Source organism: Alnus glutinosa, chromosome 4 (genome assembly GCF_958979055.1).
Source record: "Alnus glutinosa chromosome 4, dhAlnGlut1.1, whole genome shotgun sequence".
NCBI lineage: Eukaryota > Viridiplantae > Streptophyta > Magnoliopsida > Fagales > Betulaceae > Alnus > Alnus glutinosa.
Window position 1 is genome coordinate 7,204,003 of NC_084889.1, and position 15,671 is coordinate 7,219,673.

A 15,671-nucleotide genomic window follows, 5' to 3' on the forward strand; every position below is an offset into this window, starting at 1 on the left:
GTGGTTTCCCAACTGCTGCCAGTTGGTCAGCCCATGCCTTGGCAGTTTGGAGATAGTCAGTACAACTTTTGGAGCCTTGGTGAAGACTTTGAAGCTGCTTCTTGAGATTGGCTATTCTGGTCTTGGATTGATTGGCAAACTGATTTGCCAATGCTGTCCAGACTTGTCGAGATGTTTCTAGTCCATAGATGGTAGATAGGACTTTTGTTGAGAGAGTGATGTTGATCCAACTAAGGATAGTTTGATCCTTTTTTTGCCAGAGAGTAAATGCTGGATTTGGGACTTGCTTGTCGTTTTCATCAACTAGAAATTTGGGAGGACATGGTTCAGTTCCATCCACGAACCCCATAGAATCAGTGCTGCGAAGAATAGGAGAGAATTGAGTAAGCCAACTTAGATAGTTTGGCCCTTCCAGTTTTTCATGAAATGTGAGATTAGGAGGAGACATGTTGGTCGTGACAGTAGGCAGAGAGGATGATGAGGAGGCCATTGCAAGAGAGAAGAAGAATAATGAAGACTGTGGGCGTGTGCCTAATTGGCTCTGATACCATGAAAGAAAATAAGAATGGTTGAAACTTTTGCTTAGTTCATTCAGTAAACTAATACAACTTATATACTGTTTTTACGTTGATTCAAAAAAGGAAAAATATAATGTGAAAGCAGAATACAATTCTAATTGATTGAAATCATAATAAAGCTCCAACGGTCTCCTCCAAGTCTTTCCTTTGGTGGTGTAGCCTTGGTGAGCACGACAGTCCATGATTTGCGGGTGTGTGCAGCTTTCCATAAAGAGTTGATTGCCTTGACAGTGATTTGGTCTGTTGCTGATCTCGGTTTCCTTTGATAGCATTCATCACAACAAGATATGCGGCTGTATGTTGATTAGGTAACGTTGAAGCTGGCTGATCCTTTCCCCAAGTCTTGTGACATTTTCCTTTGGTGGCTGCAGACTCATTTACTACTGCAGAATCTTCAGAATCGTGGTTCCATGTGAGCTGGTCCTCTTCAAGATATGCTGTCGTGGCTGCTACCTCAGCAGTGTCTGTTGGTGTTGATGTGGCTGCTGCATTACATAATTTAACAAAAAATTACATCATTATTGGATGAAGACAAAAAAAAAAAAAAAATTTCTAGCAATATTACTCGTCTGCCCTGCATGCACTCCTATTTAAACCAAGCAAACTTTCCCTCTTGATCACCATCATCCCTCCAAGTCTCTCTCCCATTCTCTCTCCCTCTCTCTCTTCGCTATGGAGTTAACTTCTTCTATGGACTGGAGCTGGTGTCTGTTTGCACTCCCAGTTGTTGTGGAAAGCCAGAACTTGTTCTGTTTGGTTTTCTTTTCTATCTTCATAGCCCTTTTCTCAGTTACCTTTCTAACCTGGGCTTTCTCCACTGGAGGGTTTGCCTGGAAAGATGGCAGGAACCAAATGGGTCAGGTCCCGATTCCTGGACCTAGAGGCCTGCCTCTCTTTGGCAGTTTATTCAGCTTGAGCCACGGCTTGGCTCATCGAACTCTTGCTCGCATGGCTTCTTCTAGCAGTGCTACCCAGCTCATGGCTTTTAGCTTGGGCTCAACCCCTGCCGTTATCACCTCCGATCCCAAAATTGCTCGTGAAATCTTGACGTCTCCCCATTTCGCCAACCGCCCGATTAAGCAATCTGCTAAGACCCTGATGTTCACCAGGGCCATTGGGTTTGTGCCAAATGGAACATACTGGCGGCTCCTAAGAAGGATTGCATCAGCTCACCTATTTGCGTCGAAGCGCATTGCTGCTCACGAAGCTGGCCGCCAGATTGACTGCGCCACCATGTTGCGTGCCATCGCCAATGAGCAATCACTTCATGGTCTCGTTTCCTTACGAAAGCACCTTCAAGCTGCGGCGCTTAACAACATTATGGGGACCGTATTTGGAAAAAGATACAACCTCACGTGCGAAAATGCCGAGGCTGGAGAATTGCATAAGATTTTTAGAGAAGGGTTTGAGCTCTTAGGGTCTTTCAACTGGTCTGATTATCTCCCATGGCTCAGCTACTTTTACGACCCTTTTCATATCAACGAGCGCTGCTCAGCTCTTGTCCCTCGTGTCAGAAAGCTTGTAAAGAAAATAATAGATGAGCACCGGCATGTTGGCTCGAGCCGGCTCTCTGATAATTCAGATTTTGTTCATGTTCTACTCTCTTTGGAAGGGGATGAGAAACTTGAAGAAGATGACATGGTGGCCGTCTTATGGGTTTGTATAAAATTTAATTAGAATTATTCTCTTCGTGGGTTTTATTATTGCCTTATTTTTTAATTTTTTTTCCTTTGCGCAGGAAATGATCTACCGTGGTTCTGATACAACTGCACTTTTAACTGAGTGGGTCATGGCCGAGCTGGTTTTGAACAATGATGCGCAACACAATCTTCACCATGAAATTGACTTTCTTGTGGGAAACAAAAATGTCACAGATGCTGATGTGGCTAAATTGCCCTACCTTCAAGCTGTCATAAAAGAAACCCTACGTCTCCACCCACCTGGGCCCCTCCTCTCATGGGCCCGGATGTCCACGTCGGACGTCAACCTCAGTAACGGCATGGTGGTGCCCGCCAACACTACGGCCATGGTTAACATGTGGTCGGTTACCCATGACCCAAAAGTGTGGGAGGACCCTTTGGTGTTCAAGCCAGAGAGGTTCTTGAAGAGTGAAGGGGGTGCTGACGTGGACCCCAGGGGAGGGGACCTCAGGCTTGCACCCTTTGGGGCTGGTCGTAGGGTGTGTCCTGGCAAGAACCTAGGGCTCGTCACTGTAAGCCTTTGGGTGGCTAAGTTGGTGCACCAGTTCAAATGGGTTCAAGACAAGGCTAACCCAGTTGGCCTAACCGAGATCCTGAAGTTGTCTTGTGAGATGAAGAACCCTCTCTTTGCTGTGGCTGTTCCAAGGAATGGGTTTGCTGCGACTCAAAAAAATCTGGGTGAAGAATAAAACTGATGGACGACGGTAGGTACTATGGCTAGCTCCACTTTAATTGGTTGGTGTAACAGCTAGCAAAATGTTTCAGAGAATGTTCTCTTTGCAACCAAGATACTAAATAAGTTGATGTGTGAAAAGTGTGTGTTTGTTAAAGTTGATGTTATTGTTTGTGAGAAATATAATAATAAATTTTTGGTTGTCTATTTGAAAAGTGTTTATATGTTTGTTAGCCCTTGTTAATTAGCGTATGGAAAAACTGTCATACTAGTTTGTACGTATAACCCCCAACCCAAAAGAAAAGAGTAAACAAAATGCCCATAGATATATATGTTAATCTTGACTTTTTTCTGCACAATTACGTATAGGGTTCATTTGAAAGTTGAAACGATATATTAGTTCCATTTAGCCCCTTTTGCAGGTTGATATAAAAATTTGCTTCTAGCTTGAATAATACAAAAACCTAGGGCAACATCATGATCTCTCAAGATTATCGAAGAAATAAAATCCTATAGCTGCCTGCACGTGTGCAAACCAAGACGCATAGACAGATTATCCATTGGGATCTATATTATGGCTAACATGCATAATCTATTGACTTGCTGACAAATATGAATTAGATTTGTAATCTTTGCATACTGATTACAGATTATTGGAGGTAATATAATATATATGTTTATCGATAGTCCCAATATATATAGTCCCATATTATATATGCATATACGCAAAGCTCATAGAAAACTTAGCTAGGTGGACGTGTCACTTCAAGGAATTGCCACAGGAATGTGGACCTAATTACATGGGTCACCGACGACGAGGAGTTCAGTACGTTTCCTTTATAATTAAGCTCTAGCTATCAACCACCGTATTGATCACTAAATGCACCAGAAAAAAAGGTTGGTACTTCTATTAGAAATGATCTAATTTTGTTTATCTCATGTCCAAGATAATAATAGTTGTTTAGCTAATGTTGTTTATCTCGCATCTGAATAAAAATTATAATGGAAAAATGGGACTTGCACATCTCTTGTGCATAATTTTGTACACAGATTACTCAATTGATTTTCAATTAAAATTAGTAGGGGAGGAAATAGATGAGAGGTGTGCAAAAGAGAAAAAGAAAAAGCGTAGATAACACTATTGATCATATCGCGTTATATATAAGGCTGTCAATGAACTAATTAAACCGTACATTAGCAGTTCGAGTTCAACTTGTATATATAAACTCGACTCAAATTGGTTCATTTCTTTAAACGAACCAAGCTTCCAAAAATTTAAGTTGGTTTAAATTATTAAATGAGTCAAATTCGAATAAACTTAGTTTGACTTGCCTAAGCTCTCATATAACTTTATTTTCATTATTTTAATGAGAATATGATCTTAAGTATTTAAAAGGATAAAGAGAATTCTCTTTTATAAATAATATGATAGGTATATATAGCTTGAATCCTTGTGATTATGAGTCTTGATATAGTGTGTATGTGGGGGGGGGGGGGGGGGGGGGGGGGGGGGGGGAGCTTTATATTGTCAAACATACATATAGACTTGAGATTGGATCATTTAATATTCAAGATAAGATTATAAGATATAATATAGATAAGCCATTTCATGATACAAAAACCAGTACAATAGAAGGGGGTAGTAATAGATCTTTTTAAATGGAAAATTAGACATACCCCCATCAAGCTAACATCACATTGTCATATTAGGAACCCTTACAATTTTAAAGAAATCGTAGATTCTCAAATTACAAATTTTGGCCGTTTCTAAGCATCGAAACGCTTAGAAAATGCCATATTTTACATTTGAGAATTTAATATATTTTCATGAAGTTCTTTCTCTTTATGTTGTAAAAATTTTGATCCAAAAATTATCTTTTGGGTTTCTGAAAAATAAGCGTCTCTACAAAAGTGAAGAAGAAGCTTTTTGGGAGGAAAATTCTTTCTGGCTGCCTCGATAACATGCTTCATTTTTAAAATGTGATATTTTATAAGTGTTTCGATGCCTAGAAAGGACCTAGATTCTATAATTTGAGAATCTACAATTTCTTTAAAATTGGATGAGATCCTCATCCCACATTGTCAATGCATGTCCCCCCATACTATATATTAATTAAGCAAATGTCCCCTAAACTACCAAAAAAAAAAAATTGTCAATGTTTCGCAAGGGCAGCATAAAGTGTAATGAATTAGAAAAAAAAAAAAGTAGCCACATCTGGTCTATTACCTCAAAAAAACTAGTCAATTTTGAAGTTTCTCTAGAATCTCTTATAAAGCATAGTTTCACCTAATAATTATGTAATTTGAGACTTATCACTCATGGCTATCTTTATATCCACTATATGTGGGTTACTCCTTATTTTTCCAATGTGAAAGATAGATGTTACAAAAAGACAAAAATAACCTTGAAAATTTGTGAATAAGACAAATACCTTTATAAAATCGAAAAAAAAATAGAAATAGAAATATATATTTAAAAAAAAAAGAAAAAGAAAAAGAAAAAAAAAGTTCATGGGGTGCCACTTCCTTTTGTTTTTGTTTGTATTGTTCTTTTTATCAATGAGGAACATTGCAATTTTTGATAATTACATAGAGACATTCAATCAGTAATTTGAGGAGGGCCGTTGACAATAAAATAATAGTTTAAAGGAGGTGGTGTACTTTTTCATTTTTTAAAATATGCTAAAGAAATAAACATCCAGTCATCTAAATACAAGCTGATCGATAATGAAGCATAAAAACGAAATAGGGCACGTTCGCAAGGGGTAGCTCAATCGGCTGGAGATCACGCCTCATGAAGCGGAGGTCACTAGTTTGAATCATGCACCTTCCCCCTCTTGTGTGGACATGTCAAAAATAAAAAGAAAAAAAAAATAAGGCACAAATTAATTCGCTTCTTATTCAACATCGCGGCATGTCTGGTGGTGGGGGCAGCATTTGCGCGTCTGAGTGATCCCCATTCTTAACAATGAATGTCATATCCATACCCCAACTCAGGTGACGTTCTAAATGGCAGTGCATGAACCACACCCCTACAGTCAAAGAAACGTATATTAGTTAGAAACAGCCAATAATAATAATACTAATAATAATAATAATAATAATAATAATAATAATGTACAATTTAATTACCTGGGTTGTTTGCTTTGAATCGTATGGCAGCCCAGCCGTTCTTAGGGACAGCAATAGTATTCTGAAGAGGAGGATCAACAAGATTATATCCCAAAGGGTCCTTGTCTTTGTCAAAATTCCCAAATCCCCAACCAACCACGTAAAAACTATACCCATGTATGTGCATGGGATGATCAGTCCCTGCAGCCAAGTTTGTTCCTTGCAAAACAAGCTCCACCGTTGAGTTATATTCAATTACTTTCACTTCTGTCCCTGTTTTTGGCGTCAGTAGATACGCTGGGAGAACATCTGCTGTAAAATTAAATTTCAAAGGTGGTACACTTGGAAATTTGTCCCCATAGACGCCGCCAATATGGTAATAATATGCACTTAGTATGTCAGTGGATGGCAACTGAAAGCTTATGTTGTTCATGCTTGCAGCGAGCCGCGTTCCATTACATGAAGTACTATTACTCGCACATGCAAATATATTTACAGAAGCGGTAAATATGAGTGGTGTGCTTATGTTTAAAGGCACATGAACTGGATGATCATCATCAGCTAAACTTCTAAGGCTTCCAGTGAAGTTAGCAGATGCATTTGTGTCATTGTAGGAAGGAAGATTAGGTAAGTAGGGTGTTGAAGATGGATTAATATTGTCGTTTCCGACGTTGTAGTGTAAAAGAGCAGTGGCGGTAGTATTATCGTATTCGACCCCATTTGCGCTGGAATAAACTTTAGCAGCCATGTAATAGTCATGATCACCTAGCGGCTGGTTTGCTTCTAACAAGACATCAATCGTTTGTCCAGGTGATATTGCAATGTAATCTGTCTTCAGTGGCTTGGTGTAGCTAGCGTCTGTTCCAACGACCGTCAATTTATGTTTGGCGATGCCAAAGAAGAGAATATCCTGAAGAGCAGCGTTGATTATGCGGAGTAGATATGTCTTTCCATAGTCCACCCTGAATCTGAAAGTTTCTACATGCAGGAGGAAGACGGGTTGTCAAAAGCATAGTAGTAATGCTATATACAATATTCATATTTTTCAAATGAATCATATCAAAATTTAATAATAATTCATCTTAAATTTAACAGTGATTTTAAAAGTCATGTCACATGCATTTTGGGAATGAAAGGGAATATGAGCTAGTCTTGCATATAGATCGAGTAAGGTTAAAGGAAAGGGAAGATATATACTTTAAACCTCTCAACTGTCACCAAATTTTAATTTACGCATCTAAACTTTATATTAGATTACTACTTATCTTAAAAGCTTAAGCTTATAGGAAGAGGTAAATTTAATCACTTAATCAATACTTTAACACTCCCCCTCACGTGTGGGGTCAGACTTCCTTTTAATAGATGAGGCCCAACAAGTAAAATATTTTAACACTTTAAAAAGTAATTAACATCTGACCTGTGAATTAACACCGCTTATCAAATTAGATACTCTTGGATTTTTCACCCCTAAATGCAGTTGAAGTTATTAAAAAATAAAGTTAAAAAAAAATAACTATTTGAAAAAAAAAAAAATTTAAGGGGCGGGGCTAATAGTAAAAGGGCCGTCCATTTTCACATCTTTCAGTTTTTCCCTTTTTTATTGTTTAGTTTTTTAATAATTTTAATTTTGCCAAATGGTTATTTTTTTTAATAAATTTAAGGTTATTTTGAGAAGAAAAATACAAAAAGCCTCTAATTTGAAACGTGGAGGTAGCTACTTAATTATATGAATTAAGGGGACAATATCACTTTTTAAAGTTTTGAGACGTAAATGAAAAATATGGTAATATATTGTTCAGGTAGCTCAAATATATTTTCAGTAATATTAATTTACCAAATTAGAAGCATGTTAGAGCTAGAAGAATGATTTGAATCATTTAACAAGAGAAAGCTAGGGTAGATACCAGAATTTGAGCATGGATATAGATCTCCAGGTTGACCATTGATAGTATATGCATCGGACACACTGGGGTCTTGCCCACTTTCACGAAATTCATTATATAACTCCGTTATACCTTTCTTCCACCACTCTCCTGTATTTCAACCAATTTCGTCGATCATTACAGATACCTTTGTTTTTTTTTTCAATGCGCGCAGTAGCTAGTGCTCATGTATATTTTTGAGTGAGAAAGCTTGTTTACCTAATATGATGGGTACTTCCGCATGAGGCTTGGGAAAAGGATAACTAGTTCCGTTCTTGGGATGGATGACTATAGCGCCATAAACAGTGGCCCGTGACCAGTCACTGTGCGCGTGCCACCAGAGAGTTCCTTCTTCTGAGGAAAGTTTTATCTTCTGGCGAAACTTTTGTCCTGGTCGGATTGGACATTGTGTAATAAATTCAGGACCATCCGACCATGGATATCTTGGTTGTTTCACTCCATGCCTGCAAAATTATCATTATTGTTAGACTCTGGTTCTAGATCTCTTGCTCGTGCGCACACACGGACGGGTGTCATTACCAGTGGATGGTGATGTTATAATTGGCTTTGTTATGAACTTCAACAACGATAGTATCTCCTTTGTTAACGTGTAGAGTTGGTCCAGGAAATTGTCCATTTACCGTCAAGATGTTTTTCGTGCTACAAAGTCTTGTGTATGGAGTCTCTTGCACCTACAATGAGGAAAACCAATAGATGCAGGAAATGATTTAGTCAGTAGCAACCAGCCATGAAAGATCAACAACGACACAGAAAACAGAAAACCTAAAAACAAACAAAAACAGCCAAGTACAAGAAATCACCTAATTAATTATGCCCCAGTCTATTTGTTCTGTTGGTTTGTTTTTATTCACCCAAAAACTAAAAGAAACCATCGATCCAAGTATATTATCATAGAAATCTTATGATCTAACCAACCATCTGTTGGGGATAAATTCCACTCAAACAGATCCAAGAAGGAGATAGACATTTAACAACTACTCCAGAGAAATCAGGTATCAATTATCGAATTGAAGTAAGTAGTCATAATCCGATCAGTATGCGATCGTATCCCCAAGAGAATTGGGATAGGACTCTAATTACTCTAAGTATACTTTGATCAGTAATCCTATTTCTGGTGGAATTGTGATATGACTCATGATCCAATCAAATAAGAAGAATGATCAGATCAGAAGTCTAATAAGATATCAGATTAGAAGTCTAATAAATGATTAAAGTCAAATTAGAACTCTGACATCAGCTCTAGATCAACAAGGAGCAAGAATCTTAGTTCAGATTTGACTCTACCTCTTTCCCGATAAATAGGTCCATACCTTAAGTATAAACTAAGACTCAATTTTTTATCCACAGAGTATTATTTTCTCACAGAAGCTAATTTAGGCATAAGAGAGTACCCCGGAAGGGTCCCTTAGTTTTTTGTTGTTTTGCAGAATTATTGAGAAGCGTGAAGAACATCAGAAGAATATGCAAATTCACACCATACCGGAAACTGTACCAACACCATCTATTAGAGACGGAGATTTAATGTTTATTTTGACATAAAAGAGGAGATCAGAGATAATATAGATTTTATTTTTAGACGTGATTAACTAAGTTAATCTGCTGGAACTATACTGCTAAATATATGCATAGCACTCATTATGATTCACGCTTTTGCTGAAATACAGACATTTGCAGTTCTGCAACTATTCTCCTGCTAAAGCAATAGAAGCAGATCGATCTTATCTCTAATGGCTACCAACTTTTTCCATCGGCTCAGTGCCATACAAACTGAGAGATGCCTTTCGGCTTAGAGCCAATTTATTTATTTTTTGGTGTTAATAGAAATTCATTCATAAAAGAAAAAGTATATATTTTTTAGGAAATTAATGCTATTCTAGTTTTTAAAAAAAATACATGATTGTTTAATTTGGTGGATGAAGCTTAATTAGAAAGTCATAATTAAGTTTTTAAATAATTGAAAAAAGGTACTACTGTATACAGTTCCATTTGTCAATGAAAATTGATAAAAATCATTCTGATGTACATATCTGTACAAAAAATTTTCAAATTGTATATTGACTAACAATAGATCTCACAAATCTAATTGTGAATTTAAAAAATGATGGACAGTACACTCTAGGAAAATGATGTCTAAAAACTTGATCTCTTTGTCAATCAAATATATATACGAAAGAATATTAATGAAATAATTTTGACTGCTGTGACGTACCTGGACAATTATGGAAAATTACATAGACTAACAATTATGGGGATGACAGTAGTAAAAGTGATTGATGTGATATAAAGTAAAAGTTTAATTTTTTTTTTTTGTAAGGAAAAATGAAAAAGTTATATTTTTTAATAATTTTTTTTGTTTAAACATTAATAAAAAGTTATTAATGTGATATATAAAGTAAGAATATTTTAACTTGATTGTTTTAAAAAAATTGAAATGGTTTCCCCAATGGTACATAAATTTCAAATTAAAGAACAAAAGACAAAAAAAAAAATCATAACTATCAAGTCCATCACGTACTGGCACACAAAGTAAAAAGGAGACAACGGGATTGTTTGTCAAAGACATGTACATAACAGAGTAATGGGTTGTTAATTTTGAAATTAGTAACAAATGATTATATGATATAAAGTGAAAAGAATTTGTATGGAAAAGTGAAAAAGTTTAGTATTATAGTGAATTTTTTTATTTGAATAGTAATAAAAAAATTATTGATGTGATATAGAAAGTAAAAAAACTGAGAATATTTTGATATTGATTGTTATTGAAAAATGTAAAAAAGTGAAGAAAATAATGAAAATAGTCCTATGCACTACTCTGTGCCGTTCCTGTCCTTGGCAAGCAAGGCCAGCTATACTCGAGGAAAACAATTGCAGGCATGTACTAAAATTGCCTGTTTTTTAAAGTCAACCTTCGAGTTGCCCCTGATGATCATATATAAGACTTAACATGGCGTTGACAACAAATGAATATGCAACATAAATTCTTATTTCAAAATGGTTATATATATGCTGCATGCAGATATATTGGTAGTAGTACTGATCAGAACAGCCAAGTCCTTACCAGAAAAGTATGACGAGCCCAACCTTGGCAATGGAGGACACCATCCAGGATACAAAGCGCCAAAATTTGCAGCACCGAAATTTTCATGATTAGGGACATTCTTTACCGATCGATCAAATTCTAATCCTTTCACTACTTTTCTCTATGATGCTCCAAGGAGGATGTGCGTGGTGATGTATTTATAGAGGCACGTAGGAAGAGAGCTTGACAAAATTAGACAGATATTGGCAAAGCCGTATAAGAGCTTCCATGCCTCTGGTTTCAACGTTAATTCAGTTACAAACGAGAATTTCTACTTGAATTCTCCTTATACCAAAGATACACACACATATATAGAGAGCAGCCCCTTTCTTGTCGAGTTCTTCTTTTGCTTTTTTTTTTTTTATACTCAAAATATCTCTTATATAGAGCAGCCCCTTTCTTGTCCAGTTCTTCTTTTGTTTTTTTTTTTTTTATACTCAAAATATCTCTTTTCTCACAAGTATTTCATGTTGCTGGTGTAGTAGTCTCAAACAGTATTTATATAAGTTATTTGTGGGCTAGCTAGAGAAATCATATTTTTATCCTACAACTATTTCATATACAATGTTGACGAATATGGCAGATCCAACCGACCCTTAGATCAGCACTTGTTAAAAAAAAAAATCAATATTTGGTTGGAACTATCACGCCAACATTGTGAAATAAATGAATAATACAAAAGTAATTTCTAGTATTAATTTCTCTTAAATAAAGTTAATTCAGCGTGAAACAAAAACAAAAAACAAAAATAAAAACAAAAAAAGTACTTTGATTAGAAATGTTTTCAGTCAAACATAAAAATTATTTGGTCACCATTAATTTGAGGAATGTTCTCATGCATTATGGATATACAACAAACACAATATGGCAATCTGATTCGGACAAAGTTTGAAAAATATCATAGCGCGTTGTTATATACAATGTTGCTTAGAGAATCTGATCTCTTCTTACGTACGACAATTTGACAACCTAGCTGTATATGTATGACTGCAAAGGTAACGAATTTGGACCAAATTAAGGTTCAGGAGGTCAGAGTGGTGCACAATTAGGATTTGTCTGATGAATTATTTGGTCGCGAAAAGGGCGCCGTTTTAAGTCAAACTTGTTGACATATAATTTGGTATCCCGAAAACTATTGGCCTCGCGCGCCCCCCAACGGTTGTAGTCTCGTAGAGGACAAAACTAATTAATGGCTTTAGAGTACTTCAGTTATATATAATATGAAAAATCCCAATCAACGCGGCCTAAACCTATGGCGTGCAAAAGTGTACGTGTCAAAGAAGTCATTCGATCCACAAACTACGTACCAAACCTTTTCAGTACTTAATTAACCCGGCCCTTGGTTAGAGGTTTTTTTTTTTTTTTTTTTTTTTTTTTAATTTTTTTTTTTAAAAAGAAAAAAAGAGGAGACCCGCGTCCAGCATGATTTTATTTTTAATCTACTAGCATATTTGTATTTTTACATATCTTATAGGGGTATAATAAACAATTTGTTGAATGCGTTGACCATTTCTTTGAATTTATTCTCCATTGGCTCCTTGGCTCGCCATTGAATGGACATTTGTAGCTTCTTTGACCCAAATAATCAGTTAGGAAGTCTGTCATATTTGGACCGGCCTATATATGCCATCATGCATGAGTGATGAGCAACCAGGCCAGCTATGATACCTTTGTTACGAGTTGTCGTAACGGGATAATTTGGATAAGTTATCAGAGATAACATAGGCCTTTTCCAAACTTACTTTTGGAAATAAAATTCTCCTGATTTTTATTAACATTAAGCCGTCTTTACATAGACTTGCAAATTGATGAGATAAGTAATATTCAATCAAATGATAAATCTAATATTAAAATATAATAACTTCTATAAAACCCTAGCATAAACTAGGTCATTAATTTGTGCCATACAATAAAGGATTGCAACTTTAGAGCCCAACTCTCTCTGGCCTGGCCTCTCTCATGGCTTCCCCACCATCAAAGCCCTATTTGATATTGCAAAAAATGTTGAGAACTACTGCTTTTTGGTACCGCATCTTAGTGGTTAGGTGGACGGTCCGTGCCAACCGAAGATGGATTATACTTATTCTTTAGAGGTAATTTCTTGACTACTCAAGTGAGATGAGCCCTATATCATGCATAGTATGAATTTTCCTTATTAATTTACGATTGACCATTGTTATGCGGTGAGTGGTGAAATCAATCCCCTATTCTTTATCTCATCCCTACTATCTTTAAATTTATGTCTTTTACTTTTATGTATTTATTTTAAGAAAACAAAAATCAAATATCTTTTTTTAATTAAGTTATTTTTAATCTTGATAAGCTTGATAATAATACCCCTGCAGTCCTTGAGGTTCGACACCCTCTCTATAGCCTTATCCTACAAGGATTCGTTCTATTGCGAGTGGTTAATTTTATTATTGATATATTTTGGTAAACAAAAGACCACATCAATTTTTGGCGCCGTTGCCGGAGACTGCTTAACGGTAGCGTTATTATGTTTTAAAGATTGAATTTAACATGATTCTTTTTTGTTTTTATTTTATTTTATTTTAATTTTGGTTTCTTTTTTATTATTATTATTTTATTTTATTGCTTTCAATTCTGTTTTTATTTTCTTTTGTTATTTTGTTTTTATTTTTCTCAATTTAGTTCATGTGGGGAGGCATTCCAACACCCCATGAACCATGTTCATATTGCTATACCTTATCATCATGTTAAAGATTGTCCTACTGCAGGACAATTTTCTAATTATTCTTATGAGCATATGAACACACAGTTCTCTAGACCGAGGAATGAGCCTTACTGTGATTCCTATGACCCGGCATGGAGTAACCAATCTGATATCCCATGGCAAGCTCAAGCTCCTGAAAGTTATGCTCCACAATTTCTTGAACTGTACCATCAGACATATCCGCAGTTCAATGATCAAGCGGCCTATCCACCATCTAACTTACATCCTCCCCACCAGCAATGGCAATCATCTCCATATTGTGCTAACTTTGAGGATAACTGGCAACCTTCTTCTCAGGCCACACCACCGCCTCAGTTTGATTCGGATTTTCGAGATCAGTTGTTGAAATTTATGAACAAGATGGATTAGATAGTGACCTCTATCAGTCAGACATGGAACTCTCGCTCTGAATCCATTGCTAAGATAGATCTGACGAAGAGGAGCCATCTCCCATTGACTGGTCTCCACAACAGCAGTCTCAGGCTACACCATCTACTCAGTCAAATTCTGACGTTCAAGTTCAGATGTTGAAACTTATGGGTGAGATCAATCAAAATTTGAAATCTCGGGGTCAGACATTGAACTCTCACTCCCAAGCCATTGCCAAGTTAGAGCTTCAGATGAAGCAGATGGCAAAGCAAATAGAAGAAGAAGAGTTTCAAAGACAATCAGAGGCTAATCTTGATAGATACTATGTGATGGATGAGAGTACTTCTTATCATGAGCAAACCATCACCACAATGAATAATGGAGAAGTGGTTGAGATTCAAGGGGAAGAGAAGAAGGAGGAGTAGATTGAGGCCCCACAAGCTCTACATCGGGCAAAAGGCGAGGAAGTGAGCACTGAGGCTCATATATCATCCACTCTTATTCTCGATACGCCATATGAACCCCGAGCCCCTATTGCTTGTGATTTACCAAGAGGTCAGGAGAATAGTTTGTTAGGGATATTAGAAGAGCAAAAAGAGACCATCAAGTTAGAAAACTTCCATGTGTATTCTTCTCATTCTATTCCAGTTTATGATTCCCTTCCGGATGAGAAACTGTTTGAGAATACTCAAAAGAATCTACCTCGATATGCGGACATTTAGAATTACCTTTCTGTAGGTAAAATTTATTCTCTTTGGTCTAAGAGAAGAAAAGATTGGTGCTTCAAATTTAAACTTAAGGGTCAAAGAGCACTGAGCGCATCAAGGATGTGGATTTCGTTGGCTTGACGGATCCCACATATTTTGACTAAATGAGTCAGCTTCATTGGTTCGAGCAGAGGCCCTGTACGCTCGAGTCCTCTGTCAGGTCAGGGTACATGATCTCCGTCCAGGTTTATCTTCTCCATTGTTGCTTCATTTTTAGTTTATATTTTTACAACAATGTGTTGCACTTTACTAGTATTTGGTTGGAGTATCACTATCTTTTTCAGGACATGTGTTTTTGTAATCAAATTTGGGGGTATGATATGCCCCGCATTTGCTCATTCAGGTATTCCTATCCTCTTATTGTTATGTTTATTTTTATACACACATTGGGGACAATGTGTGATTCAAGTTTGGGGGTATGGAAGAACGAAACACTGTCCAATATTTTGCTATGTTATTCTTGAGCATGCTGTTGATTTTGAATTCTGATTCGTATTTCATTGGTGAGCTTAACATGATGAACACATGATCACTTGACTAAGGAATTAAGAAGTTTTGTTATTTTCTTTGGCAGCATGAGATATTACTTGCCTCATTAAGCATTGAGTATTCGCGTCAAAAGGTGGAAGTTTGTTTTGATTGATAAAATGGCTAAGTTTAGCTCCGTAGCCTTTTTGACTTGAGTTAGTAAGTCTTTATGGTGTTTTACATCTAATG

At 36.5% G+C, this 15,671-nt stretch overlaps 2 protein-coding genes across 2 annotated transcripts; one reads left to right on the forward strand and one right to left on the reverse strand.

Annotated features, from left to right (window-relative positions):
* The first annotated feature begins 1,190 nt into the window (after positions 1-1,190).
* Positions 1,191-3,166, forward strand: LOC133865230 (cytochrome P450 78A7-like). Its single transcript, XM_062301595.1, has 2 exons — positions 1,191-2,234; positions 2,317-3,166. Exons 1-2 carry the CDS (start codon positions 1,251-1,253, stop codon positions 2,965-2,967), a joined length of 1,635 nt encoding a protein of 544 aa, XP_062157579.1. The 5' UTR covers positions 1,191-1,250; the 3' UTR covers positions 2,968-3,166.
* A 2,409-nt stretch (positions 3,167-5,575) lies between these two features.
* Positions 5,576-11,275, reverse strand: LOC133867385 (laccase-14-like). Its single transcript, XM_062304124.1, has 6 exons — positions 11,064-11,275; positions 8,525-8,676; positions 8,204-8,448; positions 7,967-8,095; positions 6,084-7,040; positions 5,576-5,983 (listed from the first exon to the last, which is right to left on the reverse strand). Exons 1-6 carry the CDS (start codon positions 11,160-11,162, stop codon positions 5,853-5,855), a joined length of 1,713 nt encoding a protein of 570 aa, XP_062160108.1. The 5' UTR covers positions 11,163-11,275; the 3' UTR covers positions 5,576-5,852.
* Positions 11,276-15,671: the final 4,396 nt, after the last annotated feature.